Below are 17,871 nucleotides of genomic sequence, written 5' to 3' on the forward strand. Positions count from 1 at the left end.
CCCTAAAAGGCTTATTTTACAAGTTTACCTGCATCTCATCCATCCAATCAATCATATACACCATTTCTTGAAATATTTTCTGAAGTGCCAGATTACACTCCAGCCTCTTTCTTCGTGAGCTCAGCAAGTCTTTCAGAAGATTCCACTGTCTCAGGATGTTGTCTTTCTGAGCTGTTATTCTACAGATGTCATAATATCCCTCGGACTCCATTTCCTGGGCTAGGTCTGCCACAACCTGGATCCGCTCCTCATAGGAGGAAATATCTGCCTCAATGGCCTCATGTTTCTTCATGGCAGCCTCTACTGCAGAAAGGTCATATCCAAAATTATCCTGATGAGAGACAGACATCCAAGAAAATAAAATTCAGTCACTCTAGCCTTCCTGTGAGGAACAGTAAAGTATGAATAAGACATACTACATGAGAGGAAACACTCTACCAACCACGTTATGTGGGATACAGGAAGCATTTTTACTCCTACCTAGGACCTACCTGGGACAGATAATGGTTCACAATAAGCCATGCCTACCTAAGACACAAGACGCTGATACTCATTAAACTTTGCCAATCTGAGATACAAACGCTGGTCACAAAGCCAAACATACCTGAGACACAAGACGTTGGTTCTCGCTAAGCCATGCTTCTCTCATGGCAGCCTTTTGATCAAATCTCTGAGACAACAGCTCCAGCTTCTCTTGTCGGATAAGCTCATTGCGAAGAGCAACCTCTCGCTCATGTTCAGCTTTCTCTAACCGAGTCCAAGCCTAGAAAACAATGCAAATTTTTTTTAGATCTCAATAAGAGAAGCAAACCAGGTTTCATATATGCTTAACAAATACCTTAACACTCCTATATGTTTACATCTTGAATGAGGAACTTTTAGAACTGTATTGCTTTACAAACCAGTGGTGTGGAAGGTTGTATCCTAATCAACAGGGACTCTTTTTATTTTAAAGTAACTATAAACATGCTTGTTGTCTAGTCTAAATTTTTTTACAGGATCAGGCAACAATCTCAATGAATAACTAAACTTTTTCCTATAATTACTGTTCCAGGTGGGCTGACAACAGGAAATATTTACCCTTTCTTTCCAACACCATGAACACAAATGTGTAGGAAATCAGATATTTACAAGTATTCACTAAAGTTGGGAAAAATATGTTTTCTTGCAGAATATGCTTCCACCCCAACCACCCTGAAAAAAAATAGGACTCCACTAAAGAATTTCCAAGATAAAGAAAAAATTATTTTTTAGAAAAATGGAAGCACCCCTAATTATGCCCTACAAAACCCTACACAAGTTCATCCTCCTCTCTATTGTGTGCTGCTTCCCCCGCCTCTTAGATTGTAAGCTCTTCTGGGCAAGGTCCTCTCCTCCTCCTTTGTCACTATCTCGGTCATTTGAAACCCCTCTTTAATGTACAGCGCTGCGTATTATGCTGGCTCTATAAAAATACTGTTTATTAATAATAATCCTTATACTAATGTCAGAATTAGTAATGCTGCCCATAGATCTAGTATGAAAATTTGAAATGCAGGCATAATTACCCTGAACACAAACTCGGTAAAAATCAGGTTAGAAAGACCAAAAGTAAGTGGTTATGAAAAAGGTGAAAACCCTCCTGGCAGTGTTGGTAATAAGTCATATCAAACCCACATAGTAATGAATGAAGTGTTCATTATCATCTGTGGATATCTTGCAATCTTGGCTATTAACTGTAAAAACATGTCCTACCAAGTATAACGATATATAAATATTTAGGACAGACCTTGTTAATATCAGATATAGTTTTCCCCTCGGGTGGAACGTACACTTTCTGTTTCTCTTCCCTCATTTTGCTCTGAATGGTAAAGAGCAGAACCTCCAAATTTCCTTTCTCCTGAAATCTAGATAAGAAAAAGTATGAGCAATGGTCATATCATGGTAAAAAAATACACCTAAAAAAATCCAGACTACATGTTTTACTTTATTACAATGCATGTTTTTACAAAAGTTCATTTTTATCCAGTTTTTTTAGAAGAACATTTAAGTACAGTTTCACAATAACGGATATGAAAGGCGGCTAAGAATTTATTGCAAAGTGAACTATCACCCAATTCACTATGCTAAGTGAACTATTCCTCAAAAGGAGATAATTCACTTAATACCTTCAGTAAATCACCCCATTATGGCCATGAGGTCTGACACTTACTTGCAGGGTTTCTCCGTGGTGCAATATGTGGTGAAAGCCTGAAGCTGTTGCTGGACCCCCAGCAAAGAATTGGCAAATTTCTGGTTTGTGATGATTGATATGGTTCTTTCAATCCAATCTAAAAGTTCTGATGCCAAGACTTCATATCTGTAGATGTCCTTATCAGTGGCAATCACCTGATCCAACACCTGCACACAATAGAAAATACAAGGCAATAGTATGGCTATGTACACACTTACAATAATTGTCGTTGGAAATTATCTTTCATGATCATTTCCAACAACTAACAGCTGCACGATGCATGAACGAGTGCTGTACATACAGCACCGTTCTGCTCTATAGAGAGGGGAGGGGGAGAACAATAGAGCAGCATCCTGCTGCACTCTCTCTCCCTTTACTTTCATTACAATCGTTCGTCGTCCATCATCCGTGGATCCGCCGGGACGGTAAATACGGACGATAAACAACGAGCAGTGTACACACGCCAGATTCTCGTCCGATATCGGCCCTGAGACAGCCTCACTAATCAATAACTCAGGATGTGGCAGGGAGTAACGTCAAGATTAATACCCATAGGGAAAAGTTAAGATTTGCATTCACTGCCTCCATCTTTGTATCTGCTAATATGCTGAAATTGGGAATTTGATATCAAGTTTGATATCAAATGACGTTTAGTTTGTTTAAGCACTGTGTAGAAAAAAAAAACAATTGCCATTTTTTTGAAAAATATAAAGCTTTGTCTTTCCTTATTTGTTTCATTTGCTGATAATTTGAAGCCACTCCCTGTTTACATACAAGTGACAGTCAGCATCACCAGATAATTTAACAAAAGCTACAGATTTACAAATATTGAAAATTGTTTTTTTTTTATTACAAACAAGTAATTGAGATTTAAGGTTTACATAAATTCAATGTTCAGTGTAATCAACGTTTTCTTTCATATACCAAAATCACAACAAAGGATTGAAGCAACATAAAGTGTGAATGACAAAAAGTTAGGTTTTGATTGATTGCTAGGGTGTACTGCACTTCTGCAAAGGTTACCTTTCCAATGCGCTTGCCCTCAACAGCTAAAGCTTTCATCTTGGAGAAGTAATGATAAAATGAAACAACATAGGTTATGATGGATTTTTCATCGGGATTCTCTGTGTTAACATCTAGGGGAAAAAAATACAAAAAGCTGATTTTAACATACAACTTTTAAACTTCTGTACAGCCCCTATGCACAATTGCAGTTGTAAATATGTGTGTACTGCACTGAATCATGTGCGGTGCACTGCAAGCACTCTGCACCACATCTATTAAACATTGAAGTATTGACAGGATAAGGGCCATAACTCCTAACATACAGAAATGTTTTATTAAAGGAGATACAAGGGTAATAATGCCTGCACCAATTCAGCCAGCAATATTTTTTCCTGGTACAGTAATTATTATTATTATTATTAAACAGGATTTATATAGCGCCAACATATTACGCAGCGCTGTACATTAAATAGGGATTGCAAATGACAGACTAATACAGACAGTGATACAGGAGGAGAGAACCCTGCCCCGAAGAGCTTACAGTAATGGTACTTTTGATCAGCATTTTCCCTATCTTGCCAATATCACCTTGCCAAAGTATACAGATTCTTTATTAAACAAAAGCATACCACCCTTAAGACAGCAGTCCAAGGTTTGCTAAGCTGAAAATCAAAAATTTTCCACCCTCCCACATCAGAACACTTTTTTTTTGTTCAGCTAATATTTTTTGTTTTTAGTTCCACTGTTTCAGGACAGAAAGTGTGGAGACAAGGATACAGACAGCACTTAAATTGGCTATATATGCAATTTATTTTCCATTTTAAGACTTGTTAGTTCATATAGGGCAGCATTCACACTCACTCACCTTCTGGGTCTAAAAGTTTGATTAGACCAAGCTGCTGCTCAGCTGTGTTAAATGCATACTGAAGGTTGTGGGTTGCATTTGATTTTGTCAACTTGCTGAAATCAATTATATCCGGTCTATAGAAATAAAGCAATTAAAAGATCAAAATAATTAATAGATTTTATACAAATAACAGTCCTGTTTAGTATGAAAGTGGATGTACAATCTACAATATTAGATCCCATTTAAAATAAAGTGAATACAGGCAAAAAGACCTGAAGGAAAGGAGAGGTATAATATTTTTAAGAAATGCACACTATGGGGTCTGTTTATAAATGTTTTCACCCAAGATGAAAATTTTACTCATGATACACTTTCTAGTTTATTCCAAATGTGTACATTTCAGGTAAAATTTGGATAAATACATTTTTATGAGAAGATGGATTCATAAATACCCTTCTCTGCTGGTCAGAATAAATATTACACAAATACAACTCTCTCTAAGCCTTAAACACACAGGCACTGCTCAGGAGATTGTGTGTGATAATCTTCAAACTATTAACCAACCATTTAATATGCTACAAACACCTTACTTAACCTCATTTAAGCATCATTTAGCTATTTACCTTCTTTTCTCTGTGGGAGTCCAGAATACATATGTTAATAGGAGCGCTAGCTGTTACTTTACAAGAACTGCTAAGCATACAAATATTGGAACAGCCGTTGCCAACTGGTCACTGTAGGACTGCTATACTCACCCTAATCCTCGATTTACTACAACTCCAGCAACCTGAAACAAGTATGCTAGATGGGAGATATTTCAGACATCACTGGCCTCATGAGTTCTGGGTGAGTAACTAACTAGATATTAAAGCCAGCATCAGGCTGGCAACCCTAGTATTTTACCTTTAAAATGATACTTGGCAGCAGTATCCCTAAAAGTTTCAGTAATTTAATAAGGTTGACTAAACTTTTAGAGAGACTTAGTACTGCTTGATGTTAACCTAAGCCCACCAATAGCCTTTCAAAACGACTGCTAGCCCTAGATATGTAACTACTGATGCACTCTGTTGCAATAACAAGGATATATTCAAGGCTGCCCTGGGGCTAATGCAGATACTGCAAAGCCTCTAACATGACTCCTTCTAGCAGGTACTAAGTGCTTTTTAACAACTCTTACCTGGAATTTAAATGAACCATACATCAGAAATAAAATCAAGTGTATGTAATCAGATTGGTAGTAATATGGTAAGAAGCACAGTGTTATGTACAGGTAGTCCCTGAGTTAAGGACAGCTCCTAGATACGAAAGGGGGGTTCCCTGCTTGCTCGTGTGCAGGACGGAAGCTTGAAGAGGGGAAGGGGTGGTTTGCATGACTTGCAGAAGAAATCTTTTGCTAAACACAGCTGAGGTTGTGGGTGATTTTAAGAGCTGATCTGTAACATCTTGTGACTCTTTAATGACCAAGACAAATTCTGCAGCGGTTTCTTTTTGCCTATGAAAGTACAGCTTGCTCCAGAAGTTAAGGAATGTCTAGGCTGCATAAAGTTTTTTTTTTTTTTTGCTTTGTTTGTGATTAGCTCACAGTTAGGATTTTATATAGTAACTCACACCTCACTGTCTTATAATATATGGAGACAAACATCTGTGCTAATTGCATTTATTAAAATAATGTACCTGTTTTGACTTGCATACAAATTCAACTTAAGAACAAACCTACAGACCCTATCTCGTATGTAACCCGGGGATTACCTATACCTATTAGAGAGATTATTGTAAAGGGTTTTGCATATAGCTGTAAGGTAGGAGCAGTCTCCTACACTCAAGGGTATATGTTAACAATTATTCTGCAGATTGAAAACTTTAGTTTAGGTAAAAACAAAACTGATAGTACTTTAGTTTTGTAGCGGTCTAGCCTGCACTTGTTTCAGCAATCATCTAGGAACAATTTTGAAGCCTTTGAAATGTACCGCCATAGTCTTCCATTGAAAGCAACAGGGCAATTCTCTACCATACACTAGAAATTGGGAATCGGAATTGAATATGCATATCTCTGACTTTGAGTGGGAACAGGCCTTTATTTGACACATAAACTGGCATTGCCCTGTAAAGTGCAGGAAAATAATTATAAGATACTTTTCAGGTTTGCATAGGTGCCCTACAGATCCACACCGCTTTTCTTCTTCTCAGCCTGACACATGTTGGCGTTGCCTATCATGTTGAGGCTCCATGCTACATATATGGTGGGAATGTCAGCTTATCTATTGTTTTTTGGGGGGAAATCATAGAGGTTTATATTAAACTGACAGGTTCAGATATTCCTAACAACCTCAAAGTGGTGTTGTTATCCATGTTCCCGGGTTCAATTAGGTCTGCCAAAAGGGGAGTGCTCCGCCATTTTTTAACTGCAGCCAGAACTGTTATTTTTTGGAAGCAAACCAACATCCCCTCCTTAAAAGATTGGTTTATCGAACTGGAAAGAATCCAGCATACAGAGTTGTTAGTAGCTGAAGATCAATATGAAAAGGTGAAATTGATGTGGTTCGCCTGGGACTGGTTTAAAGAATCCCCTCAATTCCAGATTAATCTGTAATGAGGTGCCATTCACTCCTTGGCATTGATACGGTGAAACATGGTAGCATATAGGCCTTTTTTTTCTCATACTCGAGGGATCGGACTCCCCTGCCTTATTCACCTTACCCCCCTTCCCTTGTCCACACCCTTCTTCAGAGAGATATTGTCCTCTCCAATTGTATTGACTCGGGTATGTTACATTGGTCTGCGGGACATGACATGTAACTATAGGACTGTTAAATCTCATGGACATTTCCTTTTTCTGAAATATTCATTTTTATGCATATTCATGTTTATGCATTCAGGTTGTCTGGATATTGTATGTTGTTGTATTTGTTACTTTATAAAAATATAAAAAAACTTGATTAAAAGCAACTGGGCAGTCATTGTGGTTGCTTTAGCTTTGCTTCAGTTTCAACAAAGATTTGCCCTGTGTCAGAGCCATCTTCCCCTGTGTTCAGAAGCAAAGAAAAGCTAATGCATACCACATTTCCTCGGTACACAGCTTGATGCTTGCGCTGAGTCAATGGAGACTAGATAAAAATTGGAAACGATGGGAATAGAAAAGGGACATCAGCAGGAAAATATGCAAATTATTTCCATACAAATAGCAAAATGTGGCATCTAAATACCTTAAAGATATCTTTTTCTAGAAAACTAACAAATAATGGTTGCTTTCTCTGAACTATCATAACCACACACTCAATACCTGTGTCGGTGGATCAGAGCACTGAACGCTAGCCCATCTCTCCAGCTTGTGGTAAAGTTCTGTATACTGACCTCAGGATAGCTGCACAAGGATAACATTGCATTAATGTAAAGTTATTTGTTGGCTCACTTCACAGTGTAAACATATTCCCAGAACTTACCCTGCAGTCTTCATTTGGCACCAAAGAAGGAGGGCGTCCTTTGCTGACCTTGTCTCCCTATTGTCTTCTGTTTCTATCTTGATAACCTGGATCTGCAAATTGGTGACACAAGTAAGGTTCAGTGTGTCTTGGAGAAGAGAAAACATAAGAATGGACAACTTAGTACTCAATACCAGAGGAGCTTTTCCCGGCACATTCACGTGGAGAGAGGTTAAAGGGCAGATCCAAAATATGCTTGGGTAATTATCTCCCAGCTGCCGTGATAATACACTGGAATAGCCAAAGGAAGTTTAATTCTTTGGTAGAATCAAGCTTCTTGTGTTTACCTGCTCACTCTGATGTTCCATTACTGTCACCAAATATCAAATGAGATGCAAGAAGATGGTATATCCACCCAGCCCAGATTGTTGCATGGCACTTTATACTAATGCAATAAAGAAAAGGTAGCCAATGGTATGACACAAACAAGGAGGTCCCAGGTTAAAATCCACAACACGCTGGAGTGAATATATTCCCAGTTGCCCTGGAAATCCATTGGAATACCCAAGAAAGCTGAATCCATTTTGAATTCAAACTTTCTGTGTTTACCTGCTCGGTGTGATGTCACATTACACCTGCTAGGAAAAAGCAAATGTCAGATCAAGATGAGATGTAAGAAGATGGTACATTCCTCCCAATTATAGGCAGACCCAAAAAGCGCTATGTAATAATGCAGTAAAGAGAAAGTAACCAATGGTATGATATGCAAAACAGATAGTGCCCAAACAGCTTAACAAACAGTTAAAATACATATGTTTTCTGGTTTATTTTCAAAACGACAGACAGCCTTGTGAATTACACACCGAGCAATGCTACACAGACAGTAATACTAAAAGCTTTACTATTTCTTTGTTCTGCTTTATTAACTAACAAATCATTTCTATGCTAACTACACAGAATATAAAAAAAGCAGATTTGTTAACCAGGCTGACATTGGGGATCACAAAAGCTGCATTGCTTAACCTATATTAAGGTAGGTCAGCTGCCTGGATGTACAATGTGGCAGTGGTTGCCCACCACAGGGCTAGAATAAATAAATGCTGTGCCAGGTAAAAAGGATAAATAAAAACATATTTTAACTGTGCATCTGTTTGCCTGGAGTTGCGCCTTAGGACTTGCCATTGAATAAAAAAGACAACATTTCCCAAAAAGTGTATCAATACTCATCTTTTACTAGACAGAAAGTGGGGAAAATCTGCATCTGTAGGACAGACAATAATACAAAGCTGACAGAGGTTCAAGCATTATAACATCTGCTTGTGTTGCTGTTAGATTTATTCTTACTTCTTAAACAGGAGACCACATTTTTAGCCAAATATAAAGTGAAGTAAGCTCCTACTCAAAAATGTTAAAACTTGATTACAGTTTTAACTCTTCCCCAATAAATAAAAAAAAACAGGTATAGATACACTTTAAATGCTGCAAGTGTTGCCAGTTTATTCTGCTGGTGTATGTTGCACAGTAACCGTGCATTTGGACACAAGAGGTTTGTACACGTGTAATTGCTACTGGAGAGACACCCCTGGGGTCAGCCTAGTTCTCGCTGGAACTATTGCCAGATAATTTCCAACCACTTTGTGCATCCTTATTGGTCAGCCAGGGGGTGTCTGCAATCACACAGCACACATGGATATGAGATTGTTGCTGATTTTGACCAAATAATGCAATGATATTTTAAGCCGCAATGTAGATTTAGGTGCATCATCACTGATGAGACCTTGCTACCGATAAACAAGTAGGTCAAAACACAGACAGGTCACCATGAATGAGGTTCATGCTTCCTCACTTCAGCTTCACCCAGAATTTGAAACAACTGTGAGGATAGCATAAGGCTTTAGTAAGCCGATGTCAGAGGTGAATAAGAAGCATTCATTGTTCCCACACATTCATCCAATGCTGCGTATCTGTGGAATTATACTTTACATGCACTTTAGTCTTTTCAGACACAGTATTGGAATAGGATCAATACTGATGTCTACAGCAATGTCTTTAAGCTGTCATGTGACTGTGGATGGCATATAATACCTGGAAACGGAGGATAATAGTCCAGATAAGGCCCAGGGTAAGCCGGTGATTGCCGTCTACGATATCATGTGAGCCCACGTTCTCTAGATGGACCCGCTGCTCCTTGAGAAACTGGAGAGCTTTGTCCACATTCTCCAGAGAGTGAATTCTCATCCGGCCCCGGGTAGGTTTAGGCTGGAGATAGATACTAGATGTCACTGTATAAAGAGGACTAGTTCCCTGGTCTTTGACCCAATACTTCTCCTAATATGAGGGTTAGGCTGCAGGCAGGTCAAAAAGAATACTGAGCCCTTGACAACAAAATACCTTACTCTACACAAAGGATCTGGGCTAGAGACAAAGAGTATTATTTTTTTCCGATCTGGCTTCAGATAAATTACATCTGGTAATAAATAAATAAAGAAGGGGGTTGGACATGCAGGTGCATTGGACTTATTTTTTTACTTTTGTAAACAGACATGCATGCCTGCCTAAACCACCCAGCAAAGATCAGTTGAGGAAGTCTGCACTATTATAACGTTAGTTAAAAATATGATAATTATCGTCTGTTCATACCAAAATCATCTTTATAGGACAGCAATCCTCTAATGCCAATTCTAAAGCTACCTTAAGGTTCTTCTACTATGCTGGTCGCACAGAGGTAATTTCATGTGATTATATTTACCCCATTCCACTCAAGTCATGCACCATCGCATTAAATTCAGTGTACATTCAGTGTTGGGCCCTTACCAGCTGCTCTCCAGACAACACCTCCAAAAGTTTAGTGATGATGTATCCATCCCGCAGATCGCTGTACAGGTCATTAACACGACATGGTACTTTAGACAGATGAGAATTCATCCATTTAGTGAAGGTTTTCTTCTGAACAGCATCACGCTCATCTAGAAAAAAAAGAAAACATTTTGTGAAATTCATCATTCTTTATTAATAAATTAGTTAACTATGTTAATAAACTCCTCTTTAGTTGTCAGTGCATTATAGGAAGTGTCACATGTCACATGTTCCCATATACACAGATACGCCAGGTACTGAGGTATCAATGAGTCAGTGGGCAATGGCTGAGGGCAAAGTGCCAGTGTCACCAAAAGCTAAACTAAGCTTTAAAAAAATTGTAGTAGACAGGTTGATTCTTGCAGAAGAGACAGGCTATTTTCTGTAATAAAAATAAACTTACCTGCTTCTCATTTTTTTTTTACATACATGCATCTCTCCTTGAACCCTTGCAGGTGGTAGCATTTTTAACTGGTCTTCTTTCAGGTTTAAGATCTTCGGCAACCTTCATTGGTCAGACGGGAGCGATTTTACTTTTATTCAATCCAGTCAGCTAGCTATGATCAGTGTACATTACAGACATTGGGAAGGCAGGTAAGTTTGTTTTATCGTAAAGGGACGTCACCTGTCACTTTGCCCTGAATGAGTCTCTTTAAACATGGTAAGAAATGTCAATGCAATTGTGCACAGCCAGGAAAAAAACTACAGGCCTGTCCTGGCCATACTTAACAATGACATCCTAGAAGGTCTTATCAGATCTAGCAAAATCAGTATTAATAATTGATGGAACAACAAGGAGCAAGGATTAGAGTGGTAAATGTATCCCTGTCACTTTCCACTCTTCCGCTCAATTTCATGTTACCTCTTCTGCTTGATATTTAGAAATACATACATAAATCAAGTTACTAATACAATACAAACTCCTACCAGCCAAAGCTTTAATCCGGGAGCATTCAAACAGTTTTCCGGATGCCGCAGGCTCGTCCCACACATGTTCAGCTTGATCCCAGCGATTGTTATTGTTGGGGGGAGTTTGTAACTCCATATTGTCCAGCTCTGGGCTCACATTCGCCATCACAACTGTAATGAAACACAATGATCAACTGATGTTTAGACTATACCCTTTTCATATGATAAAAGCTTAAAAGTAATTTTAAACAGAGCGGTCAAATAAAAAGAAAAAAAAAAACAACAAATTCAACATAAACTTTTTTTTTTTTTGGGAGGGGGGGGGTTATAAATCTCTTTCAGAAAATACGACTTTCTGTTCATGAAAAACAGTAAAAAATTAACTAGAACTCCCAATGTCAGCAAACCTAATTTTTTATAAAAATAATGCAGGAGAGAATTATAGCTTTTCATAGATTATATGTATGGTCAGGGGATGGCTCTTATTACAGCCAATGTCTTCAAGAAGAATTCATGCAGCTGCTGCGAGTAAACAACACAAGCAGCTGCAGTGAGCAAAATTCTAGGGTGGGTCCAGTGTGAAAATCAGGGAAAGGAAGGATTATTTTAAACACACTAGAGGACACCTTGTTCATTTTAATCCCAAAGCAAAAATAGCCGACTGGTTACATTCTATTAATCTAAATACCAAAACACTGCTTCAAGATGCAAGAGGATGTGAAAATCATTACTTTTGTATCATTATTCTAGAGTTTTCCCCACTTAATAGGATTATTTTAATGCATTCAAATGCAAGCCATTATGCACAATTGTTAAGTGATGTGGTAAATCAGCCACACACAATCCACAGAACATTCCAAACAATGTAACACCTGTAAAAAGCAGATTGGAGCATCTAGAGTCTGTAGTTGTTCATGGCTGATAATTTAAAAAAATGTTTTTAATAAAGTGAGAAGAGATTCAAACTCCTAATGGATTTTACTGTTATGTGGGACTTCTTAAGGGCAGATCTTCAGGCAACTAAATCCCTCCTCTGCCTTGTAAAATTCTCATCCATTTTAAATGTTCAGTTTGTACAAAAAAAAAAATTTTTTTTTATTAATCTATGGAACCTGCCATGCTTCACTTTGTCTTTTAAGGACTTGAAGCTAGTTGACACATGCACAACCCAGCACCATAAGTTTTAACACTGTGTTTTCAACCAGAATTCCTCCAGAGTTTGCAAGGAGTTCTTACAGCAATGAGTAATGTGTGCCTCCCAGGTCAACTCAACTGACACCAATTTGGCTATCTGTAAGGCTGACATTCTTCTCAATGTCCAGCAATGTAAAAGACATTCTTCCCACTGACCACCAAGCTAATATACCATGAGCTGTGAATATAGTAATTTTAGGAGGAATTCCCTGAAGACCTGAAAGTTATCTTAAGTGTTTCCCTCATGTTAAAAATGTCAAGAAGCACTGAGATAACAGGAGGGCTCATATAACCACACATTACTGTGATGTTTTTTTTTAAATACTTACTGTTTTTTTCCATCTACCCAACTTTTTCTCTAATTGTTTGTTATTATTATTAAACAGGGATTTATAAAGCGCCAACATATTATGCAGCGCTCTACATTAAATAGAGGTTGCAAATGACAGCTACAGGCAGTGACACTGGAAGAGGAGAGGACCCTGCTCTGAAGAGCTTACAATCTAGGAGATTTATGGCATAGAAGCTTCCCAATAAAACCCCTGATATTGCATTACACTGTTACTATTACAAGGCCAACCAATGAAGTCCTACTGTCCTTGTGGCAATGGCCAAAGTGAATAAAAATTTCAGCAGTAAGTGAGACCTCCCTCCCTTTATAATCAGCATAGGAGCAGGGGCAGTCATATTATTTGTACAGACTGTGTAGGTGAATAATGGTTCACTGGGAGTTAAAGGCCTATTATAAAAGATGCAGGCCAAGTGAGTGCTAGGATCTGGGTGGTGTTCACAGCTATATTTCATTTATACATAAGACAAAAAGATAGTTCAGGGTATTAAGACCGGTACTTTTTACCTACATGCATCTTTTTTCCACGTAAGCAATTGTTGAACAGATACTTCATAATGTTTCTTGTACAGGGGCTTGCAGCATTACCACTACTGTGACTGCTTAAGACCTTTGATGAATGTCACATACAGAACTTTGCTTACACCACTGCTTTCTATTCAGCTTTGTCCTCAGCTAGGTTAATGTTTTGCCCAATGTCACAGAAGCCTGCCGTTTATGGAATGTCATCTATCCACAATGTCTCTTCTTTTTCTTGAAAGTTCCTTACATCATAGTTAAAATAATTGGCATTTTCTCTTTAAATGTACTTTCAAGAGAAGTGGTTTTGCTTCACTGAAGCTTTGTTCCACCCATTAATGGCACACAGTGCCTCCTTTTTGCTCCCTTAGCATGGTATACTCATCAGGTGACCGTGCTTGGGTCTGGGCAGCTGATTGCCAACTTGATCACAATGGGAAGGGGTGGGGGAAATTTTGTTATCCACCTGGGTAAACTCCCACAACATATCAGTCATATTCAATGGGACTTGTAATGTTGAAGACATTTCACAGCTCTCTAGGCTGCTTTATCAGTTCAACCACTGTAGGAAATACCCCAGCATTTCTATCCACATAGCATCTTGATCCAATCATTATGGCATGTAACACTGCTGTGATGGTGACTGCCCAATAATAAGAGATGTGAAGTATGTTGGACCACCCTGTTCTATTAACATATTCTTATCTGTGGTGTCAGGAAATAGACTGGGAAGAGCAAGATCCAACTCACCCAAATGTGACACCTATTCAAGCAAAGCAGATCTGGTTTTACTAAGTATTCCAGTCTACATACAGGATATTTGCCCAATATATTTCTGTAAAAAAAATACGTTTATGAATTGCCCAGGACAACACAATGCTCTTGTATTTTGGAGTACCATACTGTAGAGTTGAACCACATGTGTGTCCTGGTGTGGTTTATTGAACAACAATGATGCAGATCTGTATTTTGTGCATTGACAAGCCAATCTATTCCAAATTATTAGATAACCTTAAGGAAATGTGTTCAACACTGGGCAAAAATCTTTTGTTTCTCTTGAAATTGATCACTTGCAAAAGTTTTTTGTTTTACCTAGGTGATGAAATATGTTCCTTGCTCCTGCAACCACTGAGGTTCTCAGACGTTCCTCACTGCTCAGAGCTCCAGTTTGTGGTTGGGGTCTTTATATCACCCCGTACACTCATAGACTTGAACTCAAGGGGATGACATCAGTGGTGAGACTGAACAGACACTAAGGCTTAAAAAGAGAGGGAAGGAAACCAGTCTAGTGCAAAAATTTTAAACACTGGCTTCAACAGGAGCAAGATGAAAGGTAGTTTTAATTGTGGTGGAGAGGGATGCACTGCAATGGTACAACATTTCTGGAGTTAATTCAAACAAAGCATAGTCTGAATAGGCATGTCCCCAGGTACTACCCCACAATGATTGAAGGTTAAAGAGCTGTCAGTAAGACCTGGCCTTGTTACATGGCTGGGTGGGAAGCATACTTTTGGGAACCTATATTTTACTGCTAATTTAAGGGGGAGCAGTATCTGGGTGAGGGGTAGGAGGAGGCCAGTTTAGTGCTTTAGCAATAGAGGGGCACAAAAATGGAAAACCAGCAGTGTATGGAGCTGAAGTAGTTTACAGCTTACCAGGTGGGTTGGTGCACTTTGGTCTCTTTGCCTTGGGTGCTAAAGGTCCTTTTCCCAGAACTGGTGGTATGTACACACAGATTACACCTAGCTGTCTGCTTTTGCCAGATGTTTAATGTTTCCCCAAGAATTTTTGTTAAGAATCAACATTTCACAACATTCATTGTTATACCTTAACATCACAAGAGACATTAAAAGGTCGCAGTACATAGTCCTTTAGCCTTCAGGGCCTAAGTCAACAAACTTTTCTTCACATTAGGTTTTGCATTACCTGACATGTCTATGGTAATTCAAACCCCATGCAGGTCAAATTCAGCTCAGAAGGTCGTCAAGTGCAGACCAAATGCACTTGTCGATTCCTTTTCATTGATCTTAAACCTATGTGTCAGTGACACAAGCCCTACCACCCAGTTAGAGGCTTTTTGTTGACCGAAACTCCTGAAATGCTGTCAGTCTTATCAGTTCTGAATGGTCTGTTGCCCATTTCCCTGATTTCTGATATATGAACATGTGACCTATAGGATTGTGTAATGGATTTAACCATTTTTCTTAAACAGGGCTTACTGTCCAAAACTAAAAGTTAGAAGTACTGATGGCTAATGTTATATTGCCAACGGGAACTTGTCATTTGGAACTAGATACCAGTGAAAGTGGAGGATGAAGTAATTAAAACAGACACCTTTCCTAAAGCCATTTTTACATACATCAGGTTTAATGCAAGTTGAGCTGAATTACACATAATCCGTCTGAAAAACCAACAAACTAATTTGACCAATTTGGGTAACATGGTGGGCCAAGTTCAACTATGACTATGGACAAAATCTGCCTGGAGTATGTTCTCCACATACAGTATCTGCTACATAGGTTACATATTTCCTATCTAAGATGCACCATGGGCAATGTTTCTCAACTAGGGTTCCTCCAGAGGTTGCTAGGGGTTCCTTGAGAAACTTGTGCCTCACAGGTCAGTTTAAGGCTATCTATAAAGGTGACATACTTCACACTGGCCACCAATGTAAAAGACATTCTTACAACTGACCACCAAATAAATGTACTGTATAGCAATTATAGGAGAGTTTCCTGAAGACCTGAAAGTTATTTCAAAGGTTCCTACATGTTAAAAAGACTCAGAAACACTGCCCTAGGGTGTATAGATATGTGAAGCATTAGACAGACATTGTCAACCAGGGTTCCATGGAACTGTAGGGTTCTGCCAGAGCTGCCTAGGGGGACCCTGACCTGTGCCCGATTGACTTCCCATCCAATGGCGGTTGGGACAAATACCACTTGGCAGAGCCATGAGCATGACAGCAGCCATTCTTTTATCTGCCCGTAAATGTGGAATTCTGTCATCGTAGGAATATATTTTACACTTACCACTAATATAAGGGGCATTTTTTCATTGTCTCTCTCCCCCCGCTTTGCTTTGGCTAGGATTCCCATGATCTTGAGATTATATTAAGGGCTCATCTGGGATAAAAATGATGAGAATGTCTGCATTAGACTGTAAAGTCTTTTATACAAAGGCCAGATGTGAATTGTCTGCTGGTTTTAGATGCTTCTGTAAAGTGCTGCACAAAATTCTTGTCTCTCAGCAAATATCATATCACACATCCATAACCAAAATCCCATGTGTTTCCTTTCAAAGTCTGTCTGATCTTTGTGGATGTGCTATAGAACCCCCACAGCCATCAGACATTTTGGGCCCCATACTAAAAACCTATTCCTTCCCCATGTCTAAAGTTCCAGTATTGCAAAGTCAAACTATTTTGATCGGTGCCTGGTATAGCAGTACCCTTTCTTGATGGCTCCCGGCATGAAGACAAGTGTTCATCAGTACATCATTAGGTGTATTTGTAAAAGCAAGTGATATTTGTACCTACATATAACTTTACATTGTCCCTGTAGAGCAGAGCACCCTGACAAATGGAGAAGCAACAAAAAGAGCAATCCAATTGTACTGACATGAGCTGTATGCTCATGTGTTATCAAAGAACATGCGGATAGGAGGGGAGAGCATGCTGACCAAGCAATGAGCTCATCAGTGTACTATATCCCCCTCCTGTCTCCAGGCAGGGGTAGAGAAAAGGCCCTATTAAATAACATTATTGAAGCAGAGAAAACTCACATCTCTGAATAAATCCCAGGAATGGAGGAACAGAAATAAAAGCCTTTTGGCAGCTTTGTATGTAATTCATCTTTGTGCTGAGCTGTTTTCCTGTAATCCCGTGTAGAAGCATTGAGTAAATGAATATTGTCTACCATGCAATTCAATTTACCTTAGGAAAGGACATACAGACAATGAAATATAAAGCAGCCATTTCTATTAGGAATATTCATGATGCACAGAACACCCAGGACATGTTCCTACCTTCACCATGGGAAGGCCAGGCAATGTCACACACCCTCCTCTGGTCTCCAGGTCAGGGTCTTGCTGCAATGCACTATTCATTGGCCCCCACAAGGGCCTTCTTGCCAGGCTGCAATCCCCGGGCCGCAGAAGCTGCAGACAGCCGCCTTAGGTAGTGAGAATGGTGCAGAATCCCTTTCGGAGCATCTCATGGACCAGACACCAGCAACGCATGCGCACATCAAGCACAACACATTTTCCGCTAGGGGGCGCGCGTACAAAGATAGATACCGGCGCATGCGTATTAACAGGCCAACATCAGCTGCATCTGGCACACTTGAATGATATAGAAATCCCGCGCGTGCGCGATGCCCCATCCTCGCAGACCTTTATGTGACCGGGAAGGAGAGCAGTACGCATGCGGTGTAAACAGACGTCACATGACTATAGGCATTGTGTTAATGGTTTACCTCTAAATTAATTTTTTATTACATAGAAGAAATTATTCATGTGTGGGGACTGATATTAAAATACATCCATGAAGACTTTGCTGTAA

The 17,871-nt window shown here is 39.2% G+C and overlaps 1 protein-coding gene across 4 annotated transcripts in view; it reads right to left on the reverse strand.

Moving 5' to 3' along the window:
• Nucleotides 1-17,527, reverse strand: part of SPTBN4 (spectrin beta, non-erythrocytic 4) — a 79,541-nt gene extending 62,014 nt beyond the window's left edge. The window contains exons 1-12 of one of the 4 annotated variants that reach the window (XM_072431435.1): nt 17,337-17,527; nt 11,267-11,419; nt 10,298-10,449; nt 9,569-9,742; nt 7,505-7,596; nt 7,345-7,425; nt 4,083-4,198; nt 3,236-3,348; nt 2,192-2,379; nt 1,769-1,886; nt 605-763; nt 29-331 (exon numbers count right to left, since the gene is read on the reverse strand). In XM_072431435.1, the coding sequence (XP_072287536.1) occupies nt 29-331; nt 605-763; nt 1,769-1,886; nt 2,192-2,379; nt 3,236-3,348; nt 4,083-4,198; nt 7,345-7,425; nt 7,505-7,596; nt 9,569-9,742; nt 10,298-10,449; nt 11,267-11,414 (1,644 nt within the window). In that variant the 5' untranslated portion in view covers nt 11,415-11,419; nt 17,337-17,527. Of the gene's footprint in view, nt 1-28; nt 332-604; nt 764-1,768; nt 1,887-2,191; nt 2,380-3,235; nt 3,349-4,082; nt 4,199-7,344; nt 7,426-7,504; nt 7,597-9,568; nt 9,743-10,297; nt 10,450-11,266; nt 11,511-17,336 lie in introns of those variants that run through there. The other 3 variants (XM_072431438.1, XM_072431439.1, XM_072431437.1) reach the window with 3 other exon arrangements.
• Nucleotides 17,528-17,871: the final 344 nt, after the last annotated feature.

The sequence above is a fragment of the Pyxicephalus adspersus genome, chromosome Z (assembly GCF_032062135.1).
Source record: "Pyxicephalus adspersus chromosome Z, UCB_Pads_2.0, whole genome shotgun sequence".
Classification (NCBI taxonomy): Eukaryota; Metazoa; Chordata; class Amphibia; order Anura; family Pyxicephalidae; genus Pyxicephalus; species Pyxicephalus adspersus.